The sequence below is a fragment of the Schistocerca gregaria genome, chromosome X (assembly GCF_023897955.1).
Source record: "Schistocerca gregaria isolate iqSchGreg1 chromosome X, iqSchGreg1.2, whole genome shotgun sequence".
NCBI lineage: Eukaryota > Metazoa > Arthropoda > Insecta > Orthoptera > Acrididae > Schistocerca > Schistocerca gregaria.
In genome coordinates, this window is record NC_064931.1 from 53963563 (window position 1) to 53989677 (window position 26115).

General features: G+C 42.5%; 1 protein-coding gene across 2 annotated transcripts in view; it reads right to left on the reverse strand.

Moving 5' to 3' along the window:
• Positions 1-26115, reverse strand: part of LOC126298879 (TBC1 domain family member 22B) — a 157116-nt gene that overhangs the window by 101279 nt on the left and 29722 nt on the right. For both annotated transcript variants that reach the window (XM_049990405.1, XM_049990404.1), the window contains exon 4: positions 3561-3716. In XM_049990405.1, the coding sequence (XP_049846362.1) occupies positions 3561-3716 (156 nt within the window). The remainder of the gene's footprint in view (positions 1-3560; positions 3717-26115) is intronic.

Consider the following 26115-nt stretch of genomic DNA (forward strand, 5'->3'; position numbering starts at 1 on the left):
ACAGTTAAGCCATACTCTGCAAATCATGTACCACCTTGTACCTTGAAACATGAAAACATCTTTTACCATGGAACACATGATACTTCCAAACTGACTTTCTTTAATGTCCAAACAATTTTACCTGTCTTGAAAATGGAAATGTGTGTTACATTTCAATAGTTTCCACCTCAAAATGTATTTAACTTGTAACTGGTTTTTGACAATGCTTCTACTTAAACTGATTTTACTTACTGATTATTGGTTTGCAGTAGAGTAATAATGTAACAAACAGACAAATAAAGTACTGACAAGATTTTTTTTTGATTGCAATGCTTTTAAATTTTAATAGAATATTTGTTCCTTGATTGCAACAGTTTTAAATTTCAGTAGAATATTTGTTCATAGATACACGATCAAGTTGTACCTCAGAACATGTTGTTGTATCTGGAACAGCCTTAATTTTCTGGAGTAACTTTTGTGATTTCACAAAAAGACTGCAGTACTTAATAAGTGAGTGCAATCATTTACAAATGGAATATATTAAACTTCTAGTACAGGGCTCACTAGAGGCAAAAGTCTGAAAAGTGTACCAAGACACAACACTCTCCCCTACTCTTGCAGCATATGCCCATCTGCATCCCAAAAAATAGTGAGTATAACCTCTCTTTTTCCAATCCATACTCTGGTGCTTTGATCCTAGCTCACAATGGTGCACTCATGTTCCATCACTGATAACTATTCTAGTCAAAAATTGACCACCTTCCCTGTAGGAATGATCAAGCAGGCATCAGCTGAAGTCAACACATGTGATCTGAAGTTCTTTAGGAAGTCATCTCGGTACCTGTCGTGCAGAAACCTTACAGAAGTGAAGTTGGTCGTTGAGGATGTGTTAGGAAGAACCGTGACTGATGTCCAAAAGGACGCCACTATACTGATAGTAACTCGCATGTCAACTAAAATCATCTCTTGGGCTTACTGAATCTTTTGGACTATGGTGGACATTGACAGTCGTCCTGTTCCTCTTCACATGTCATACTCGTCTGGGCACTTTCAAACCACTTAACAGACAAATAAAGAGTTTTATGTGACACACACACTGTCCCTGAATTGTGATGAAAATCTATGATGAATTGCAGTCTCACTGCTCGTTGTTACTTCTCAGTGAAAACTAGCAGTGGGGCAGACAGGTTTACATCATCACTGACATACTGCAACTGAAGTGGTCGGGGTCATGTTATACATATAAATGAGGGTCGATTATTTACACATTCATCATAAAACACCTTCACAATTCTCGTACTGCATGGGTGTGTGTGTGTTAAAGAAGATTTAGTACAAGAATGTGTCAGGATGAACAGATACTGTATTTACTCGAATCTAAGCCGCACTCAAATCTAAGCTGCACCTGAAAAATGAGACTCGAAATCAAGGAAAAGAAATTATCCCAAATCTAAGCCATACCTAAAATTTTGAGACTCTAAATTCAAGGGGAGAGGCAAGTTTTAGACCGCACCTCCAAATCGAAACAAAGTTGGTCCATTGTAACATGAGACACAATTTAGGTCGAATGGATGAAGATAAAGCTATAGTAGTTTGGTTCGAGTCATAAGCTTAGCAGTTAAGCTTTACTAGGTAGCCAATGCTATGAGTCTGGCGCTCCGTCTGTATTTATACGGGTACCCTTCCTTTTTCATGTGCTTCGTCTGGTTTGAATAGATTGCTTATTTTGCTTTGATCTAATAAGTGCCGTTTTCTTTGTTACAGGTGTTTACGTCACTCTAAACTGAAAATGCATTATTGTACTGTGTCATGCATTGTTTGTCGCATTCATTATAATGAGTGTTTACGACCTGTCGCCACTCGTGGCATGGCTTGCTTTTGTGTGCACTACCGCCGCATACAATAAAAAGGGAGGAACTGTCTCATTGGCGAAACAATGGCAAGAGACTGCTATTTGTTGTTACTGCAGTGGTTACTTACAATGCAATGCAGGGGTCAAAACTCGGGGGCGGAGAAAAAAGCTCATCTTCTACCTTTTTTTTAAAAAAGATTATTTACTGATGCAGAGGTTTTGGCGCCAGTATTTATCTTTGTGCCTGCAAAGCATGACTGCACAGCGCTACATGTATTCGACGGCAGAAGTCAGTTGTGGCAGCGCCTACCAACATTTTTCAGAACTTCCGCTCACTTTGCACTTAATTGTAAGCCACAGGCGGTTTTTTGGATTACAAAAACCGGAAAAAAATGTGCGGCTTAGGTTTGAGCAAATACGGTATGTTGGAGGGCAAGCTCCTGTCTCCAAAGTTCAGGGTAACTAGTATCAGGTGGGCAGATCTAAATAGCCCATGTAGTGTAGCAAGCACTCAGGTCTGTTGAGTCAGATTGGGTAAGAGTATGAATGGGCAAAGAAGAACTATCTGCCTTGAGGACACCCAGTACCTAGTTGCTCAACAGTATAACTGAAGGGACCTGAGTAATTCCTATCCTCCCACCTGATACTAGTTTTCCTGAACTCCAGAGATGCGAATTTGCCCTCCAACACATCCCCATACCTCTACATCCTCTTGGACTTAATTTACATTAATACAGCCCACCCTCTATGACTACTTTTTACCTGTCTTAATTATTGATTGCACTATTCATCCCTTTTCCCCCTAGTCTACCTTTACCTCTCACTCTGACCTTATCTATGAACTAAAGTTCACATTTTAGTTACTAAAGCACCATCCCTGACCTACTCTCACTGATGCTTCTCCCTCGATCTTTGTCTATCCTTGCCCTCACTACAGATGGGCACCTCTCATACTGGGACCTCAGTGACATGCCCTTCCTTTTTAACTTTCGACAACCTAACCATCTCTCCTCACTGAGGAAGAAACTATGGTTCCCAAAGCTAGGAAATGTCTCACTTTTACTTTCATATGCATCTACCGGCAGTACTAAACACACAAATGTAAACGTCATTCGGTACTGTTGGCTGGGATATCCCACGAGGTGTGTTCATCCATCTGTAGGAAAGGGTGTTCTTCCTCCACACACACTGGTCTCTTTCCTTGTGGTTACATGAGAGTTGTGTTGTACATTTATTTGTAGAGTGTAGGTGAATTTCATGGATGTGTGTGTAGTATAGTGTCATGTTTGTGTTGTACAATGATGATCAGTGAAGAGTGTGGTGAAACTCAGCACTAGCACATAGCCTATGGGGCTGCCGAACTTAACATTTGCATCCGACAGAAGGATAACCATCAACATTTCATGAGACAATGCAGAGGGGTTTGGAATTTAATCCAGGACATTGGTGTAAAGACTGGTGACCAGGAACTTTACACTACCACCTCTCCCCCATTTCCTGACCACATATGGCAGTGAAAATTTCATCCACCACCAGGATTCGGACCACATTACCTCAGAGTCAAATGCCACCACACACACATGTCAGCAAACTTGGATACAGAGATGGGTAGTGCTACACATTTTGCCTATTGAAGGTAACGGATGGCCAACAATTCTGTCTCATAAAATTGGTTTTCTCGACTGACTTTTTCTTTGATACACTGGAGACTTTTTTATACAGATCTTACCTCTTTTTGCAGAAAAGGTAAACACATTTCCCTCAGATTTGAAATTCTGCGTATGTGGAGAAATATCAGCAAATGCTGCTTCGGAGGAAGTATGGCGATGACTGTTAATCACAGTCATTGCAGCTGATTGTGCCACACGTTTAGAAATCTTCACATCTGGAAAATGAAGAACAAATTCATATTAAGACACCCATAAAATGCAGAACTACTAAGGTACGGAACATAGAATTACTAATACTACTGCCCACCACCACCACCACCACCACCACCACCATCACAGTCACAATACAGCATAAATGTAAAATTCTTATGAAGTGGCTGATGTCTAAAGTTACTTCAGGGCATATTCACAGGAGTTGCATTGTGATGTAATTTTTATCAAGCAGTTTATTTAAGATGTATCTTAGCACAAGTCATGACCAATCTGTGATGGAGTATGGACATCTTTCTTCCCTGGTGACCTATAGATCTGTTGAAAAGAAGTTTTCTCAATTATCATAGATGTATCACTGATAAGACTATCAGTTTATATGCAGATACTGGAAATACAAGGTGACAGCTGAATTTTTAACAAAAGTAATACTGGGAAAAAATAGTCAGAAATGGTGATACAATTCCTTTTCTCCTTGGAAGCTGCCAGACATTATGACCTATGTTTCTGTCAGTAACAACATTATTTTAGTTTTACACATACAAATGGTTTCATTTTATGGAAATGAGGAAGCTTTTTTTAACTACAGGCATTTTAAAACTCATGGAGCTTCAAAAAATGCTTTTGGTCTTGCAAATAAAGAATTTTGCAATTTTAATAAGCCAATCACTAGTATGCTCCAGAGAAATGCCAGTATACGGCAGCTTGCTCTTTATTCAACTTGCTCTGAGGCATATTCTTAGGAAGCAAGAAGCTACATCAAGGTGTATACTTGGACAAGGAAAAAAATTCCCGGATTTTTCTCAGATTTGCCGGTTAAAAAATACATTTTCTCCCAGGTGAAAATACACTTTTTCCATGTTAAGTGACAGTACACTTTCCCCCAGATTTGTAAAACTTATCAATCCTTTGAATGGTCAAGGTTTTATAAACCGGTGTAGGACCTCCCGTCACTTTACGAAGCAAACCCCAGAAAAAAATGCATTTTTGAAAAATCTTTGATTTATAGCAACACATACGCTGCATATTTTCATATTACAAAAGTACATAGTCAAATTCCACCAAACACCGAACGTTAGTTTCTGAAGCACTGAAAACGAGATTGAGATGCGCTTTTGTAAGTCAATTATAGCTCAAGCCACGAAATCTCATCACCCAATGACAGCAGATATTCATTGCGTTTATATGGGGCTCCCAAAAGCGGATTTCGTAAACCGAATACAGCTTCTGGGTGGTCATGTAAACACTGCAAAATCAATTCTGGAAATCCGCTTCCTGTTGCCAGTTTCCCAAGTCCGCAATCTATTTCCGCTCCCATGTAAATGGAACCAGTACAGAAACGTGGTTGGACTGTCAGGTTTTGACTTGTTTTCTAAAAATTTCACCTAATATTGACAGAGCGGCTTTTTGTATAGTGAATGGTAAGTGGAAATATTAGACTGAAGCTGTTTACATCTCGTCCAACTGAAGAGAAGTTGCGATTGTACTGACTAAATCATAAACTATATCAACTGTTTTCCAGGTGCCATAGTTAACTGGGTTAGCAAATCCGCTTCAGACCTTAACATATAAACATGACACATTTCCCAAACACTGTTTTTGTCCTTCCGAAGATGTGTCACAAGTAAATGTAGTGATTCAGAGCATAGGACACATGACGTAGTCCTAGTCAGCCTATAGTAACATCACTGTTAAGTACCGCGAACACACAAATAGGGAAAGTTAATGGTTTCAATTAATGTACATAGTGTAACTACAAGAAAAACTAAGCTTTCACATATAATATTTGTCTTTTTGTCGATACATCAGACAAATGTGCCAGTAAAATTTTAAGTAATGGCGCAAATGTCTGGTCTTCTTAACTCGAAATTCTTCTAAGTGACTGGCCCTCAAAGTGTTGAGCTTTAAATGAGAATCAAATGCTCTGTGATTTAAGAAATTCAAAACATGTTCACACACATAACATAACCTGTATTGCATAAAATAAAATGTACTTTGAAAGTAACACTTTTCAAACCACTAACCACAATATTTTTACTGTGACCTATTACAATTCATTTCAGCAGTTGTCAGAGAGCCAGAAAATGGCGTTACTGGGCCTGCGCACCTACAATGATGTAGGCAGCCCACATACATCATCTACATCTACGCGTACATGGATACTCTGCAAATCACATTTAAGTGCTTGACAGAGGGTTCATCGAACCACCTTCACAATTCTCTATTATTCCAATCTCATATAGCGGGCGAAAAGAACAAACACCTACATCTTTCAGTACGAGTTCTGATTTCCCTTATTTTATCGTGGTGATCATTTCTCCCAATGCATGTCAGTGTCAACAAAATATTTTTGCATTCGGAGGAGAAAGTTGGTGATTGGAATTTTGTGAGAAGATTCTATCACAATGAAAAACACCTTTCTTTTAATGATGTTCAGCCCAAATTCTGTATCATTTCAGTGACACTCTCTCCCATATTTCGCGATAATACAAAACGTGCTGCCCTACTTTGAACTTTTTCGATGTACTCTATCAGTCCTATCTGGTAAGGATCCCACACCGCACAGTAGTATTCTAAAAGAGGATGGACAAGCGTAGTGTACGCAATCTCCTTAGTAGAGCTGTTACATTTTATAAGTGTCCTGCCAATAAAACACAATCTTCCCCCACAACATTTTCTGTGTGTTCCTTCCAATTTAAGTTGTCCATAATTGTAATTCCTAGGTATTTAGTTGAATTTAGGGCTTTTATATTTGACTGATTTATCGTGTAACCAAAGTTTAACAGATCCCTTTTAGTACTCATGTGGATGACCTCACACTTTTCGTTATTTAGGGTCAACTGCCAATTTTCACACCATTCAGATATCTTTTCTAAATTGTTTTGCAATTTGTTTTGATCTTCTGATGACTTTATTGGTTGATAAACGACAGCGTCATCTGCGACCAACCTAAGAGGGCTGCTCAAATGGTCTCTCAAATTGTTTATATAGATAGGGAACAACAAAGGGCCTATAACAATACCTTGTGGAACGCCAGAAATCAATTCTGATTTACTTGATGACTTCCAGTCAATTACTGCGAACTGTGATCCCTCTGACAGGAAGTCACAAATCCACTCACATAACTGAGACAATATTCCGTAAGCACGCAATTTCACTATGAGCCGCTTGTATAGTACCGTGTCAAAAGCCTTCTGGAATTCCAGAAATACAGAATTGATCTGAAATCCCTTATCAAGAGCACTGAACATTTCATAAGAATAAAGAGCTATTTGTGTTTCACGAGAACAATGTTTTCTAAACCCATGTTGACTGCGTATCAATAGACCGTTTTCTTCGAGGTAATTCATAATGTTCGAACACTATATATGTTCCATAATCCTGCTGCTTATCGATGTTAATGAAATGGGCCTGTAATTAAGTGGCTTACTCCTACCACCTGTATTGAATATTGGTGTGACCTGTGCAACTTTCCAGTCTTTGTGTATGCATCTTTCATCGAGCAAACAGTTGTATATGATTGTCAAGTATGGAGCTAACATATCAGCATACCCTGAAAGGAACCTAATTGGTATACAATCTGGACCAGAAGACTTGTTTTTATTAAGTGATTTAAGTTGTTTTACTACTCCGCGGATATTTACTTCTATGTTACTCATGGTGGCAACTGTTCTTGATCCGAACTCTGGAATATTTACTTCGTCTTCTTTCGTGAAGGCATTTCGGAAGGCTGTGTTTAGTACCTCTGCTTTGGCAGCACTGTCTTTGATAGTAACTCCATTGCTATTGCGCAGAGAAGGCATTGATTATTTCTTGCTGCTAACATACTTCACATATGACCAGAATCTCTTTGAATTTTCTGCCAGGTTTCGAGACAAAGTTTCGTTGTGGAAACTGTTATAGGCATCTCGCATTGAAGTCCGCACAAAATTTTGAGCTTCTGTAAAAGACCGACAATCTTGGGGATTTCTCATATTCGTATGTATATAACAGCAAGAGATCTTACATTATGTCATTACTGAAACAGGACATCAGAGGATATTCCAAGAGCATCGGAATTTTGTAAACTATACAAAAAGCCATAATTTGACTTAAAGGGTACATTTGTATTTCCAGATTCACAAAAAAAAGTAGGCCCCAACCTCATATGAAACTTTCCAGTGTGGTTTTCAGGAATGCAAATTTTCTTGGAGTACCTGTACTGTATTATCTCATATTTAGTTCTTTATTATGGCATAATGCCATACGTCCCAGAGGATAAAGTGTAGATGAAATTCTGCAAACAGCTGACACTAGTAATAGTGTTTGAAATAAATTGACTGCCTCTGCAGAAAAGATTAATTGAAGGCAAATTTTTTTAGCAAACCGATAAAAATAAATTCCTTGTTCTGCAAGGCAATAATGTGCAACTACAAAAAACCTGGAAATATAATAAAATCAGAGAACTGAAACTAACAACATATTTTAACCTTTTATAATTATGTGAACGTATTTTAATTCACTTTCTAGCTCGTGGCCACAGAAATCCGTTTGGTTTTCATTTGATGTGAGAGCTGTAAACCAAGAGGAAACAGCAAAACCACTAAACGTAAATACAGTTCACGTGGAGACTGCCCCCTAATCCTACAACAATTCAGACTTCTCTGCGCATGCACGAATCTGGCAGCTTGGATGCACCAGTAGCCAGAACTGGGAGAAGGTACTGCTCATATGCAACTCAACTGTGCATGTGCATAAGCCCGCTGGCAACTGCTCAAACGAACCTAATATAAACTGTTGTGACATCACGCCCATCGGAAGCAGTTTGTTGTTATGAAGTATTGCATCGTCTTCATCCTAAAGCTTTTGACACATTTTGCTGTTGGCAGACGTTTGTGTGTAGACTGTGTTTTGTTGTTGTAAATTGTACATTTCCTCTGCAACTTAAGTTTTTTTTTACCTTGTTTATGTTTTATTGTTGCATTATTATTTTGCAGTACCAGGCTAAAGTTTTTACCAGTACAAACTACAAAAATTTAACTGAAAACTAAAACAAGGAAAAATTCCCGGAATTCTAAAAAAGTCCCAGTTTTCTCCCAGATGAAAAAATTCCCTGGGTTTTTCCGGATTTTCCGGTTGTCTTGGAGCGTATACACCCTGCACATTATTATTAATAATTAGATTCAAATGAACCACGACCACTGAAAAATCTCTCATCTTTTGTTACAAAGATTATATTGCCTTAACTGATTTTTAATTTTGCATGCCCTCTAATGGGACTATTGTAAGCTATAAATGGCAGTAATACAAAATCAAAAGGCCCTGGGGTCAAAATTCTGATCCTAGTCACAGCTTAGATTTTGAAGAACAATCACCAGCAGCAACAGCTGAAGACTTCTGGTGCAAGTAGTCACCAAATTTCTGCCAACAGCCTTGTTAAAGAAGGTGGAGGTGCAGATAGAGTTCGTGGCAGCCTTTTGCCCTTGTGGTGTGAAACTGCTCATAAAGGCAGAAGAAGCAGCAATTTTCTATGTCATGCGGATGCAGAAGGCAATGGAAACCACTGTATTAAAGAAAGATAATGGGAATCCACAGGAAAAACAAACAGCACTGAAGAAGTGTCATGATAATTTCTGCACTGGTCTCCCATTCAGATCTCCTGGAGGGGACTGCCAAGAGAGAGGTAACCATGAGAATAATATTGAAAAACCAACAAAAGCACTACAAGTCAGAGCATGGGACGTCAGAAGTCAGATGACGTAGGGAAGGGGGGGGGGAGAATCTGAAAATGGAAATGCAATGGCTCAGTATAGATACAATAGGAGTCATTGAAGATAAATGGAGAGAGAATATCAACAGCAACAGAAAATGGTACCACAGGATGTCATGCATACATGCATTCCCTTCGCATGTTTAAGCCAAGTATTAAGCACATTTACACAATCGGGAATGCTCAGTAGCAGCCAGGTTGTGTGTACGTTTGACAATTAAGTGTCAGCAAGGAGCATTGGTGATGAAATCATAGGAGGCAATGTAGTGCAATCTTAGTAGGGACAAGATCGACTATTCGGGAGTAGGATCTTACAACATCACGAGTATGGAAATTGAGAAATGTGTTAATGTGTTGTAAAGGGTTGAATAACGGCGTAGCCAAGAGACACCATATTGGTAATTCTTTGAAGTGTGTTTCAAAGTATTTTCTTTATTAAAACGAGTATAGTTGATGGCTCAACACAAAAGTTTTGTCTCAAGTACAGATAGTGTTGAGGACCAGGGGACAAAGTTCAAAACCATCGTACAATATGTGTTAGATGAGTATGTGCCAAGCAAGATCGTAAGAGATGGAAAAGAGCCACCGTGGTACAACAACCGAGTTAGAAAACTGCTGCGGAAGCAAAGGTAACTTTACAGCAAACATAAATATAGCGAAAGCCTTGCAGACAAACAAAAATTACGCGAAGCGAAATGTAGTGTGAGGAGGGCTATGAGAGAGGCGTTCAATGAATTCGAAAGTAAAGTTCTATGTACTGACTTAGCAGAAAATCCTAAGAAATTTTGGTCCTATTGCAAAGCGTTAGGTGGATCAAAACAAAATGTCCAGACACTCTGTGACCAAAATGGTACTGAAACAGAGGATGACAGACTAAAAGCTGAAATACTAAATGTCTTTCTCCAAAGGTGTTTCACAGAGGAAAACTGCACTGTAGTTCCTTCTCTAGATTGTCGCACAGATGACAAAATGGTAGATATCGAAATACACGACAGAGGAATAGAGAAACAATTAAAATCTCTCAAAAGAGGAAAGGCTGCTGGACCTGATGGGATACCAGTTCGATTTTACACAGAGTATGCGAAGGAACTTGCCCCCCTTCTTGCAGCGGTGTACCGTAGATCTCTAGTAGAGCAAAGCATTCCAAAGGATTGGAAAAGGGCACAGGTCATCCCCGTTTTCAAGAAGGGACATCGAACAGATGTGCAGAACTATAGACCTATATCTCTAATGTCGATCAGTTGTAGAATTTTGGAACACGTATTATGTTCGAGTATAATGACTTTTCTGGAGACTAGAAATCTACTCTGTAGGAATCAGCATGGGTTTCAAAAAAGATGATCGTGTGAAACCCAGCTCGCGCTATTCGTCCATGAGACTCAGAGGGCCATAGACACGGGTTCACAGGTAGATGCCGTGTTTCTTGACTTCCGCAAGGCGTTCAATACAGTTCCCCACTGTCATTTAATGAACAAAGTAAGAGCATATGGACTATCAGACCAATTGTGTGATTGGATTGAGGTGGTCCTAGATAACAGAACGCAGCATGTCATTCTCAATGGAGAGAAGTCTTCCGAAGTAAGAGTGATTTCAGGTGTGCCGCAGGGGAGTGTCATAGGACCGTTGCTATTCACAATATACATAAATGGCCTGGTGGATGGCATCGGAAGTTCACTGAGGCTTTTTGCAGATGATGCTGTGGTGTATCGAGAGGTTGCAACAATGAAAAATTGTACTGAAATGCAGGAGGATCTGCAGCGAATTGACGCATGGTGCAAGGAATGGCAATTGAATCTCAATGTAGACAAGTGTAATTTGCTGCGAATACATAGAAAGATAGATCCCTTATCATTTAGCTACAAAATAGCAGGTCAGCAACTGGAAGCAGTTAATTCCATAAATTATCTGGGAGTACACATTAGGAGTGATTTGAAATAGAATGATCATATAAAGTTAATCGTTGGTAAAGCAGATGCCAGACTGAGATTCATTGGAAGAATCCTAAGGAAATGCAATCCGAAAATAAAGGAAGTGGGTTACAGTACGCTTGTTCGCCCACTGCTTGAATACTGCTCAACAGTGTGGGATCCGTACCAGATAGGGTTGATAGAAGAGATAGAGAAGATCCAACGGAGAGCAGTGCGCTTCATTACAGGATCATTTAGTAATTGCAAAAGCGTTACGGAGATGATAGGTAAACTCCAGTGGAAGACTCTGCAGGAGAGACGCTCAGTAGCTCGGTACAGGTTTTTGTTGAAGTTTCGAGAACATACCTTCACCGAGGAGTGAAGCAGTATATTTCTCCCTCCTACGTATATCTCGCGAAGAGACCGTGAGGATAAAATCAGAGAGATTAGATGTAGATGTAGATAGTACAAAATGTTGTTGACATTTAACAATTGTCATCACGAAACACTCCACTTCAGTAGGATCGTAGCCTACATGAAACCTGGCACCTGAGCACTAATACTGTGCAATGAGGGGCTACTGAAGCAGGTTAGTGATAAATCGATCAGAGAAGTACTTCCTTCTACCTACAATGCAGCTGAGAGCATTGTAAGGAGTGGGATTCATTACCAATAGGGAGGCGAGGCTAAGGGCAAGTTCCTGTCAAATGTTCAGTAACAGGATGAATATCATCAGAATCGAAAGCACACAAGCAACAGTAGTTCAAGTGCACATGTAGACATCAAAAGCACAAAATGAAGAGAGAAAGGAATGAGTTGTGAGACAGCCACTGGAAAATAAAAGTACCATGAAGTATATCTAAGTTCTCACAAAGTTAGAGTAGGTTCAGTTGAAGAAAACTGAAAGAATAAAATACACACATCAGAAAAAGTTTTGCATCATCCCAGTTCTCAGAACTCCTGAAGATAGATGTTGACTGTAGATATTTTATCACAGACCCAGTCCCTTTGACTGTTCAGAGATGCCACTAAACCCGTCCAAAGATGAAAACAAACATGTATGAGCAACGTCTATCACACGGAGTAGGTCCGACAGCCGATTAGTTCAAGTTGTCCCACCAGGAAGGAGGTACACAGCTCATGTTGTCTGTAGTTCAACCAAGCCTAGATGGTCAGTACCGCGGTTCGATCATGTCCACCTTGTTACTTTGTGCCAGGAAGGGCTCTTAACAAGGGAAGTGTCCAGGTATTTCAGAGTGAACCAAAGCGATGTTGGACATGGAGGCAATACAGAGAGACAGGAACTGTCGAAGACATGTCTTGCTCAGCCCGCCCAAGGGCTATTACTGCAGTGGATGCCAGCCACCTACGGATCATGGCTCGGAGGAACCGTGGCAGCAATGCCACAATGTTGAATAATACTTTTCGTGCAGCCACAGGACCACATGTTACGACTCAAACTGTGCGCAATGGGCTGTATGATGCGCAACTTCACTCCTGACATGCTTGACGAGGTCCACCTTTGCAACCACATCACCATGCAGCGCAGTACAGATGGGCTCAACAGCATGCCGAATGGTCCACTCAGGAATGACATCACATTCTGTTCATCGATGAGTGTCGCGTATGCTTTGAACCAAACAATCATCAGAGACATGTTTGGAGGCAACCCGGTCAGGCTGAACTCCTTAGACACAACGGCCAGCGAGTGCAGCAGGTTCTTTGCTGTTTTGGGGTGGCATATGTGGGGCCACAGTACGCCGCTAGTGGTCATGGAAGATGCGGAAATGGCTGTACGATATGTGAATGCCATCCTCCAACTGATAGTGCAACCATACCAGCAGCATATTGGCAAGATATTCGTCTTCGAGGACAACAATTCGCACCCCATTGTGCACATCTTGTGAATGACTTCCTTCAGAATAACGACATTGCTCGACTAGAGTGGCCAGCATCTTCTCCAGACATCAACCCTATTGAACATGCCTGAGACAGAGAGAAATGGGCTGTTTACAGACGACGAGACCCGCCAACCACTCTGAGGGATCTACACCAAACTGCCGCTGAGGGGTGGGACAATCTGGACCAACAGTGCCTTGATGAACTTGTAGATGCCTCGACGAATGCAGGCATGCATCAATGCAAGAGGATATGGTACTGGGTCTTAGAGATAACGGTGTGAAAGCCACCTGGACCATCACCTCTGAAGGTCTCGCTGTATGGTGGTACAACATGCAATGTGTGGTTTTCATGAGCAATAAAAAGGGCAAAATGATGTTTATGTTGATCTCTATTCCAATTCTCTATACAGGTTCCGGAACTCTCGGAACCAAGGTGATGCAAACCTCTCTTTAAGATGTGTAGCTAGATCTACGAGATGTTGTCAAACCAATTGCATCTGGCACCCCAGACAGCAAGATCAAACCAACAATCACCATCCAGTCAGAACATCTGACAATGTTGAGAAACAACTGGTTAAATATCTTTATTAAATCATCTACATAAGACTAGAAAACAGACAAAATTTAATAACTCATCTGACAAGTCTCCATTTCTAAGCATTGGTATACCATTGTTTGTCTACAAACAAATGGCACAATTGTTGAGGAATGACGGCACTAATGGCACATTCCATTTCTAAACTTTCTTGGCACTAGGTGGGGAAATACTCAACCTACTGATACCAGCCATCTCCTTTCAGCTATTACCAGTTGTACTAGTATGAAATGCGGACTTTTTATCTCAAGAAACATATAAAAATACCAGAAAAAATGATAAATAGTGCTTTATTCAAAATATGCTCCATCATTTGTTATACATTTTCCCCATCTTTCGAGTAATTTGTAACCACTAAAAATTTTCCAGTTTAGCTGCAAACCATTCATAAATCCATTTTTTCACACTTTCATAAAAGTCAAAGCACTGCTCAGCAAGTGCGTGATCCATCAACGCAAACAAGTGGTAATCGGAAGGAGCCAAGTCTGGTGAGTAAGCCGCATGGGGTAGAACTTCTTCGCCAAGTACTTCCAACATGGTGTGCCTTGGTCTACCCATGATTGATTGCACTTGGGATTCTCAAAATAAATTCATTTTTCATTCTCTGCAACTATGTGATGTAAAAATGACTTCCTTTTGTACCGAGCAACCAAAATCCCACATGTGTTTTTGCACTTTTCCATTTGCCTGTAATTCAACTCATGTGGTACCCACCTACCGGTCTTCTGAATCTTTCCGATCTCTCGCAGCCAATTGAAAATACTTTGTTGACAAATGCCCAATTACTCGGTGAGTTGATTCTGTGTGTGAGAATCATCTTCATTCAACAACGCTTCCAATGTCACATCTTCATATTTTTTGTGGTTTCCCACGTTTTCTGTCAGCAACATCGAAGTCACCATTTTTTTAAACACGGACCCATCATTCATACGTATCTTGCGATGGAGCATGCTCACCATAAGCTTCTCGAGGTAATCGGTATCATCCAGTGGCAGTTTTCATCAAATCAAAACAAACAATTAATGCAGTCCATGAATGCTCTTTCTTCCATACAAATTTCGACATATTGAACACAACACTACGCACACACTTTTCCAATTTATCACACATGCACAGCTGACACTTGTTAATGACACAACAAAATGGTACACTGTCAAATGTATATTGCACAAACTGCATTGGTGCGACAAGTGTTGTCTGAAATCTGCATTTCATACTTGTACACCTGGTATGTCATCAAAACAGCAGATATAAGTTACCCACAGAAATCCAATATGCATAAATTAACACCATAGCAAAAATTATAGTGACTTTCATGACTTCAGATTTGTTGGCTTCGCCAACTCGCAAACAAATTGTTATCTTTCAGCTTAACATAGACCTGCTGCTACACTACAGTTCAGTATGTCTGCACCAAAAACATGAAAACACCAAAAATACGACACATTACCACGCCTATACACTCAAGGGCCAAAGGAACTGGTACAGCTGCCCAATATCATATAGGGCTCCCAAGAGAAAGCAGAAGTGCCGCAACACTATGTGGCATGGACTCAACTAATGTAAGAAGTAGTGTTGGAGAGAACTGACACCATGAATCCTGCACGGCTGTACATCAATCCCTAAGAGTATGATGGGGTGGAGATCCTTTCTGAACAGCAAAATTCAAGGCATCCCAGATATGCTCAATAATGTTCATGTCTAGGGAGTTCGGTGGCCAGTGGGAGTGTTTAAACTCAGAAGAGCATTACTGAAGCCACTCTGTTGCAATTCTGGATGTGTAGGGTGTTGCATTGTCCTGATGGAATGCCCAAGTCTGTCGGATGAAGGGATGCAGGTGACCAGACAGGATGCTTACGTACGTGTCACTTGTCAGAGTTGTATATAGAGGTATCAGGGGTTCATATCACTCCAACTACACATACCCCACACCATTACAGGACCTTGACAAGCTTGAACACTCCCCTGCTGACATAGGGTCCACGGATTCATGAGGTTGTCTTCATATCCATACACGTCTAATCACTCAATACAATATAAAATGAGACTCGTTGGTATCGGCAACATGTTTCGAGTCATCAACAGTCCAATGTCTGTGTTGACGGGCTAAGGCAAGGCAAGGCATAAAGCTTTGTATCATGCAGTCATCTAGGCTACAGGAGTGGGCCTTCGGCTCCGAAAGCCCACATCGATGATGGTTCACACATTGACACTTGCTGATGGCCCAGCACTGAAATCTGTGCAATTAGCGGAAGGGTTGCACTTCTGTCACATTGAACGATTCTCTTCAGCCACCATTGGTTCCATTCTTGCAGGATCTTTTTCTTGCCACAGCGATGTTGGAGATTTGATGTTTTACTGGATTGCTGATGTTCACGGTATACTCGTGAAACGGTCGTATGGAAAAATCCCCACTTCATCACTACCTTTGAGATGCTGTGTCCCATCGCTCATGGGCCAACTATAACAACACATTCAAACTCACTTAAGACTCATAACCTGCCATTGTGGCAGCAGTAACCCTATCTAACAACTGCGCAAGAGACTTGTCATCTTCCATAGGCGCTGCCGACCACGGCGCCAATGTTCTGCCTGTTTACGTATCTGTATTTGAATAAGCATGCCTATACCAGTCTCTTTGGCACTTCAGTGAACCATTCTTCCTGCAAGACAGAGCCCAAGTTCAGGTAATGATGAAGGTGAATGATCACACACCCTTTTCTCCAAAGTAGACCACAAAGCCTAAGTAATACTGAGATCTGATGGCTGTGGTGGCCAGGGAGATGCAAAAATTCATCCTTGTGCTCACAAAGCCATTCCTGGATGATGCAAGCTGTATTAACAGGCCCCTGTCACCTTGAAACATAGCATCACAACTGGGGAATAAATACTGTAACGTGGGATGGAGCTGATCAGCCAGAATCGTTATACAATCTTTGGCAGTAATGCAACCTTGCAGAGTAACCATGGGGCCCATGGAATACAATGATAAGGCTGCCCAAATCATCACTGAATCCCTGCTATATTTCATTCTCGGAAGCAAGCAGTCTGCATCACTGGCTTGGGATGGTATGCCAGATGTAACTTGGTCATAAGTTGGAAACTGTGAAACAAGAATCATCCGTCCAAATTACTTTCTACCACTGCTCCTTAGTACAGGTTTTATGAATTCGGCATCACATTTGCATCAATGATATATGGTTTTGGAATTCCAGCATGTCTTGCAATTTGCAGCTTACAGAGCTCCCTTCGTGTTGGTGTTGACAGGGTTCTGGGGTGCAACATTCAGTCTGCAGCAACTTTTGCAGCTATCACTATCTTACTTTTCTTCACAATGCTCTTCAATGAATGTACATTACAGTCACTCAACACACAATTTTGTATGTGTTGTGGCTTAAAGGATGATGTTCTCCCACTTTCCCTCTATGCAGTATAAATCTCTTAAAACACCAAACAATTTAGTTGGTTGGTTACTGAAGCACTCACCACATGAGCACCAACAATCGGAACAAATTGCAACTACACAGAACACTGGCCAAGACTGATACTTGCAACATACTGATGGAATTGCCGCAGGTGCCATTTGTGGTTAAATACAATAATGCCACCTGCAGGCTTGGCTAGCAGTTGCATTTGTGTTCAAGCATGCATTTCTCTCAGTGCTTCAAAATTTTTTCCAATCTCTATGTGATTCTGTATTCACATTTGTTGGGCTCACCTACTCTATGACCAAACTATCACCTTCTACTGTTAACACAGACATCACACTATACTACAGATCTGACATCATTACCAACATTCCAGAAATAGTATAAAAACAAATTCAATTTTGTATGCACATCTATGACATCACACACGACATCGTCGTCGTCATTATGTAATGGATCGTTATCGTCGCCCGATATTGATTGGTACAACCAACCCATAGCTGCAATACAGCAGTTAAGTTTACAGCATACTTCTATTCCTTAACGATAGCCCTTCAAATTAAACACTAAACAGCACAGCACTAAATATTAATTTTATAGTAAACACGATATGCAGATTGTACATACTACTTTTAGTACATGAAACATGTTAAATGTATGTGACATGCATGTATTCTGGCAAAGTCATATGTAAAAAGCTCCTCTTAAAAATCCGGATCATTTCAACCAAACTTGGTACACATGTTACTTCTTATCTGGAAAGAAATACTGTGGGCTTAAGAGCCACCAGCCTGGTGTTGGAGTGGGGGTGATACCTTGATGATGGTGAGAGGTGGTGAAGAGCAGATGGAAAGAGAGGAGAAAGGAGGAGATGGTCTGAGACTGAGTGATTGATTGATTAAATGAGAGGGGTTATGGGACCATATGACGAGGTCATCAAACCCGCAATCCCAAAGTGAGTCACAGAAGAAAGAGGGTCCGCTAAAAGTGGATGGATCCAGTCAAAGGAGTCAAATTATAAAATAGTGATCATTAAACACACACAGTAAAGGCATAAAAGGTGGGACCAAATCTAAAAACTGGGAAAGAAGGGGGTGGTCATGGGGTCTCAGACTGAGAAGACTGCAAAAGAAGTTCGAACCACAACCAACCTACCCCTGCTCCAAGACTAAAGTAGAACTTTATATCTGGAAATAAAAACCACTTTCACACAGGAAACTGAGGACCAGTTCCACCATCCATGGATCGTCTGCTAATATCAAATTTACAGAATAGGGAAGACTATACTTAACACGAAGGGCTGAAAGAAGGGGACAATCCACCAATATGTGAAATATCGTCAGTCTGTCTCCACAACTACATGTGGGGATGGGTCGTAATGTGGGAGGAAACAATGGGTGAGCTGCATATGACCAATGCATTAACGGCATAAAATAGTGGACTCCTTCTGAGAGCAGCGGAAGGAGGAGCGCCAAACTGCTGTAGACTCCTTGATTGTGCAGAGTTTATTACTACGAGCAGCAGCACTCCAGATAGCATTCCACTTTTGGGCAAACAGAGATTTGACATAGATCTGTACATCCGCAGCTGGAATCACAAAAGGGAAAGGGGGTAAGTAACTGCTTCTCTCGCCAAACGGTCAACCAGTTCATTCTCTTGGGACCCAGAGAAAGATGACTGAACAGGCGGCACGTGCAAGGACAGAGAGGTGGTCATGGATAGCAGATACCAAAGGGTGACAAGAGTAGCATTGGTCGATAGCCTGCAGGCTGCTCATGGAGTCTGAACAAATTAAAACACTGTGAGGGGAGGCCTGAGAATCAACAAGGAGGGCCCTGTGAATGGCTAGAAGCAGTGCTGTGAACACACTACATGATGCCAGCAATAAATGGTGTTCAAAGCCAGTAGGAAACTTGAAAGCGTATCCCACCTTATCGATTGTCTTAGAACCACCAGTGTAAAAGATAGTGGTACCCTGGAACTCTGCGAGGATGGCACATACAAGACGCCGGTAAACCACCGAAGTGACAGAGAAAGACCTTAGGACCCTGGAATAGATCTGCTCCAATCTGTGGTCTAAGCATCATCCAAGGGGTGGGGGGGGGGGGGGGTTATGGGAGGAAAGACACAGGGTGCAGTCCAGTAAGTGGAGATGGAGATCCCAACAGAGGGAAGTGAGACTCATGCCAACTAGCAATCCCACCAGTGGACTGGTGTTAACAGAGAGATATCCCTCATTGGCGAAGAGCACAGGGTACACAATAGCGATTGCATACGAAACAAGGAGCTGGCTCTATCAGAGGTGTAGAGGGGGAATGCCTGCTTCTGTGAGGAGACTATCAATAAGACTAGTGCGAAAGGCACCAATCGCCACACACACACACACACACACACACACACACACACACACACACACACACACTCTCTCTCTCTCTCTCTCTCTCTCTCTCTCTCTCTCTCTCTCTCTCTACAATGATGGACAGGGTCAAGGAGTTTCAAAGTGGAAGGAGCTGCTAAGCTATAAACCTGACTACCATAATCTAAACTGGAAAAGACCAGAGCATGGTAAAGATGAAGTGTGGAACAGTCTGCACCCCAGGATGTGTGGGCCAGGACGCAGACAGAATTATGCTTCCACATACATGTAGTCTTTATGTTGCAAATTTGGGGCAGCCATGTCACCTTGTTATCAAAAATAAGGCCCAAGAAACGGGACTGTGCTACAACATCAAGGAGCTGGTTGCCTAAATAAAGTTCTGGATCAGTGTGTACTGTGGGTTGACGACAAAAATGCATAACCCACATTTTGAAGGGAAAAAACTGGAAGCCATGGGCAGTGGCCCACACAGAGGACCATCAGATGAAGCCTTGGAGCTGGTGCTCAGCAGATGCTACTGAGTGGGAGCTGCACCAGGTGCAAAAATCATCGACATACAATGCCGGGGTAACAGAGGTCACAAGCCCATTGATGGCAAGGAGGAAGAGTGCGACCCTTAGTGCAGAACCCTGTAGGATACCATTCTCCTGAATCTGAGGGGAGCTGAGTGGAGTGCCAATTCGAACCCAAACATGGAAGAGTCGGTGAGATAAAAACTCATGGATAAAAACTGGAAGGGGACCACAGACCCCTCAGTCATAGACGGTAACTAAAATGTGATGGTGCCAAGTCATGTCTTACACCTTATGTAGGTCAAAGAAGATAATGACAAGGTGCCAGCGGTGAGTACAATCCTGACAGATGGCTGATTCCAATCGGAGTAAACGGTAAGTTGGAGATTGTACTGCTCGGAAGCCACAATGATACGGGGACAAAAGGTCCCAAGATTCAAGTACCCAACATAATCTGAAGCTGACCATCCTTTCGAGCAGTTAACAAAGTACATTCATCAGGCTAATTAAGTGGTAGCTGTCTAGAGATGTTGGGTTTTCCCCAGGTTAAAGGACAGGGATAACTATACTGTATCACCATTGTGACGGAAAAGCATTCGTGGCCCAATGTGGCTGAAGACCCTGTTGCCTCTGGGGAACATCCAAGTGTTGGATCATCTGGTTGTGGATGAAATCTGGGCCTGAGGTTGTGTCTCATGAAGAGATAAGAGCTTGCACCAATTTCCATTCAGTGAAGGGCGCATTATAGAGCTCTACTTAGTGCAGGACGAAACAGAAGGGGGTCTGTCCTACTCTGTGTTTCCGCCAGAATAAGGAAGTAGGGTAGGAAGAGGACAATGATGCCATCGCAAAATGTGTCACGAGATGTTTTGTGAGGACCAATGGATCAGTGCATAGAGCACCTAGGAGGTTTGGGCCCTGGACAGTTGACTGTAGCTGGTGGCCCAGAGAGCTACGGGGCTTGGACCAAACCTGCAATGAAGAGGCATACATCCCTAGGGAGGAAACATGGCACTCCCAACATTCCTTTTTACTCCATCTAATAAGGTAACGAGCCCTAGCACGGAGATGCTTAAAAGTGAGGACATTTGCCTGTGAAGAGTGTCGCGTAAATCAATGCAGCGCCTGTCGGCAGTTGTGGACAGTGACTGTGACATCCTTAGTCCACCACGGTACCGGTCAATGAAGAGGGGGACCTGTAAATAGAGGGACAGCAGTGTCAGCAGCATGAGGAATAGAGGCAAAGATGCTTTGCACAACTACAGAAATAGAATTCGAGAGGGAGGTGTCAAAGTTGACAGCAGACGTATATAAAGGCCAACTGGCCTGGCGGAATGCCCAACGTGGGGGACTGTCTGACTGGTGGCAGCAGGGGAATGATGGAATCAATAGAAAGTGGTCATTGTCACAAAAATCATCAGGGGATGACCAATGTAGGGAAGCCATGAGAGCAGGGAAGGAGATCGTGAGACTGATAGCAGAGAAGATGCCATGAGTGGTACTGAAGTGGGTAGGGGAACCATCATTGAGGAGACACAAATCGAGGTCCATGATAAATTGGTCAATTAGGATACCCCTACACGTTGAAGTGACACTCCCGCACAGTGGATGGTAGGCACTGAAGTCACCAAGGAGGAGAAACAGGGCAGGAGTTGCTGGATTAAGGTAGACAGTGCAATTTAAGGACGTGGCCTGCCTGTAGGGAGGTAGAAATTGCAAATGGTGATAGCCAGAGTCCTTTGGACTCGAACCACTATCGCTTCCAAGTTGGTACGTACGGGGTACCAGTCACTAATGACATCGGAGCGAACCAAAATGCAGATCCCACCAGATACTACTCAGGGGCCAGCATGTTTCCGACAGGATGTCCGATAACCATGAAATGTTGGAGAGTGGTCATCATGAAAATGAGTTTCTTGAAGAACAAGACAGAACACAGAATAGGAGGAGACAAGACCTTGCACTTCTGGTAGGTGGCGATGCTATCTGTTGCAATTCCACTGGGTGATCATGTGGCGAGAGTCCAAAGTAAACATGAAGAAGCCAAGGAGGAGGTCAGGTCACTCTATCAGTAGTTGTCACCGACAAGGATGGCGTGACATCAATAAATAAGATATTAGACTCAGGTTGTGAGGAGGGAGAGGGCACCACCTGGGGCACCTTGTCTTGGGATTTATGTTTCTTCTTCTTCTCTTTATGAGGTGGAGCAGGGCAGGGCATAGGAGGATACAGGCTTCTGCAAGATCTAGAACCAGATCGGGTGACCTGGGGGTGCACAGATGGTGCACCTCATGGCCGAGTGGTGGTAAGAATCTTCTGGCCTGAGAGACACCAAGGAGAGGTGTCCCAGGAGGGAGTCCAATCACCGTCAGATGCTGAAGAAGGGGACACTTCTTTGGCCGGGGAGGGAGAGAGGCTCCCTGACGGGAAGTCATGGGAACTGCAGGGGAGGTGGAGAGGAGAGGGGGACAGGGCTGGGGTAAGGATGAGGGAGGAGGAAGAAATGGAGTAACAGAGGCAAAAGTTGAAGATAGAGATACTGGATAGAGTCTCTCATACTTTTGGCGAGCCTCAGAATAAGACAGGCGATCCGGGGACTTGTATTCTTGGATCTTCTTGTCTCTCTTGCAAGCAGAGCAATCCAGCGAGCGAGGAGAGTGGCGGTCAGCACAATTAACACACACAGCTGGTGGAACACAGGGGCTTCCCTTATGGAGTGGGAGGCCATAGTCGCCCCACAAAGGGTCTGCCATACAGTGGGAAGACGTGCCCAAAATGTAAGCACCAAAAGCACCTCATAGGTGGAGGGACGTACGGCTTCATGTCACATCTGTAGCACATAACCTCTATATTCTCTGGGAGGGTATACCCTCGAAAGCCAGAATAAAGGCACCAGTATCGGTATGGTTGTCTTTGCGACCCTTCTGCACACGTTGGACAAAATGAATGCCATACCGCTCCAGATTAGTTTGCAAGAGGAGGTCCTATGAAAAATTACTCCCTGGTCCATATTGGTGAGGAGTGATAGACACCGAGACACTGCTAAGATGATCACAGGCATGAACAGCTGCGGATTGGGTGGCAGAAGAAGCTTTTGATCAACAGGGAGCGCGACCACATCTTACGAAGAGACTCCACTTCAACATTTTCCTCGATATTTTCCACGAAAAACAATCGCTTTGTGCCACTGACTGTGTCCCCATCCGTCCTAGTACAGACGAGGTAATTGGGAAAGGGTTTAATCCCAAGATGGCGAACATGGCACTCCTCCCATGGTGTAGCCAGGGAAGGGAAGGTTGCTGGGTCATACAAAGCAGCATTCAATGATCCTTCACCATTCGAAGAGATGGCCATTTGAGAATGGACAGATTTTTGCAGCTCGATACACTTCATGTGCCAAGCATCTGCCCTGATACCGGGTACATAACAGCCCCACCACATAGACTGGCTACACGTGCTGGTGACCTAGCAGAGTGGAAGGGGGCTACTGTGGGAAAGGGAGAGGGGATGGAAGGGGACAGAGGAATCCACATCGTAGATGCTCGGGAGGGAGTTCTTCCCCATTTGGCTCACACTAAAAACAGGAAATTTTGAAGTGGAGGTCAAACCTCAAGTCAGGACCTAAACGCCAAAAACGATGAAAGAACAGGCAAAAGGAACAAAACTGCAACCAATACAGGAAACCAGGTGGATAGCCAGGTCGACATAAATCAGAATACTGAGAGAGGGGAAGGAGATGGAAACGGCGAAGGAGCGAGGATAGGGAGGGAGAGCAGGGTACAGGAAATGCAGCCATTGAAGGAAGAATTGACTGCAATAGCTCGGGGCCCCATGTGTGCCACGCACGAACTCACAAAAAAACCGTGTGCCCCCTTAGGGAGTCAGACAGTGAGGGGAGAAGGAGATAGGCTAACAAAAGATGGAAATAGATGCCTACTCAGCATATTTTGGGTAGTCAGCTAGTTATCTAGATAAAACAAGTTCTCGCTTACAGTTTCACAGTTTACACACAATCCTACCTAAGTAGTTTAAGCTTGCATTCAAGTGTAAATATGCAAACATAACATTTCTGCTTAACAAAGGGACCATGCCAATTCGTCATTGCAGATTTCATCCAAATTTATGTTATATGCAAGACTTGGCCAGAAATGAAAGCTCCACACGACCAATAATTTAGAAGAAAATAGAATTTCTGGTGCAGGTCAGGTGAGGAATGAGCAATTTATGTTAGCGTAATTTCCAGGCAGCGGTAAGAGTACAGGGTGGTAATCCAAGGGTTATGAGATTGCGTCCCTCAGCGGAAACTTTTATGCTACTTACATTGCAAATAAACCAAGATAATGCCTAATTTTATTTGATGAAACCCTATGTGCAGCAGAACAATTTTCTTCTGTCAATTGGCTCACGGGGCAGGCAAGCAAATCCACAATTATATGACAAGATTTTTCCAAATGATGAAGGATAGCCATCGTGCAGTATTAAAAGTGATCTTCTCCCCCCCCCCCCCCCCCCCCCCCCGAAAAAAAGCAATACAATACTGTGATGTTCAGTTCCACTGTCAGCTAAAGAATTTGACCAAGAAGCTTCAAAACTATTCTTATCCCACCGAGAGGAAAAAAGAAATCACACCCCAAGAAGACTGTATCAAAGTTTATTCCATTGTACATCACCCTATATCCTCGCCTTTTTTTCGTGAAAAGATGCATTGTGTGTGGTTTGCTATGAAACTGCAGTAAGAGAGAACCCTTTATGAATTACAAACAGTTTGTTTTGTTATAGAAACTTTTTAAAACAATCATGTAGATGAAAATTGCAATGTATTCAACATATGCAAAAATGGCGGGAAAAATAATGTTACCATCTAATATGAAATTTAAAATTTTCCCGGCGAACTAAACATTCAAAAAGATTTCGGTCTTTGCAGCTGGTCGTCGTTAGCTTCCATCCACGATATTTTGACTGGACAACAGCCAGCCATCTTCAAGTGAGTCATCGAAGACTCCGTTCCACAATATATAGTGGTGCAGCAAATATTTCACGCATGCGTTCAAAATCATATTAACAGACAAACCTACACTGCCTGCCAGCGCCCTTGCTGGTGGAACTGCAGAACTTAGCTGTCTTCGGCGTTGTCAATTGCCACGTCCATCGGAGTAGTGAGCAATATGGGGGGCCCCACTTACGATTTAGCCAATCTTTGCTGAGGCCATTTGTATGCAAATGTCCACACCACATACAAAACTCGGCCGATTTTATCAACAGACTGGAGGCTCTCTAAGTACTTCTGATCTTTTAGTTTCGTTTTAACGTCGTGTGTCTTCTTACAAAGGTACCCCTCGCAGACTCCTTGGCACTGATTAGCACTAAGTTTCAGGTGGGAATCACTGCTTTGTTTCGCCACGCTCTCTCCTCAACATATTTTTGTTCAACCAAGAATATTTTGAACAGATTGATGGCGTCGCCATGGGTAGCCCCTTGTCTCCCCTTGGTGGCCAACTTTTTTATGGAGGATTTTGAGGAGAGAGCACTTTAATCAGCAGCCCTCAAACCAACTGTTTTTTGGGAGGTACGTGAATGACACTTTCGTAGAGTGGCCTCATGGAGAAGAAAAATTAATGGAGTTTTTAGATCACCTTAACTCCATTCATGAGAACATTTGGTTTACCATGGAATTAGAGAAAAATGGTTGCCTCCCTTTCTTGGATGTGCTAGTTAGACGAAAGAGTGATGGCTCTCTGGGGCATTCAGTTTATCGAAAGCCTACACGTACTGATTTGTATTTAAATTCATCCAGCTGCCATCACCCATCGCAAACAATGAGTGTACTTAAAACAGTGGTACACAGAGCTCATGTAGTGTCAGATGCAGATAGTTTGCGTGAAGAGCTTGCCCGCCTGAAGAGGGTTTTCAAACAGAATGGATATTCTACAAGGCA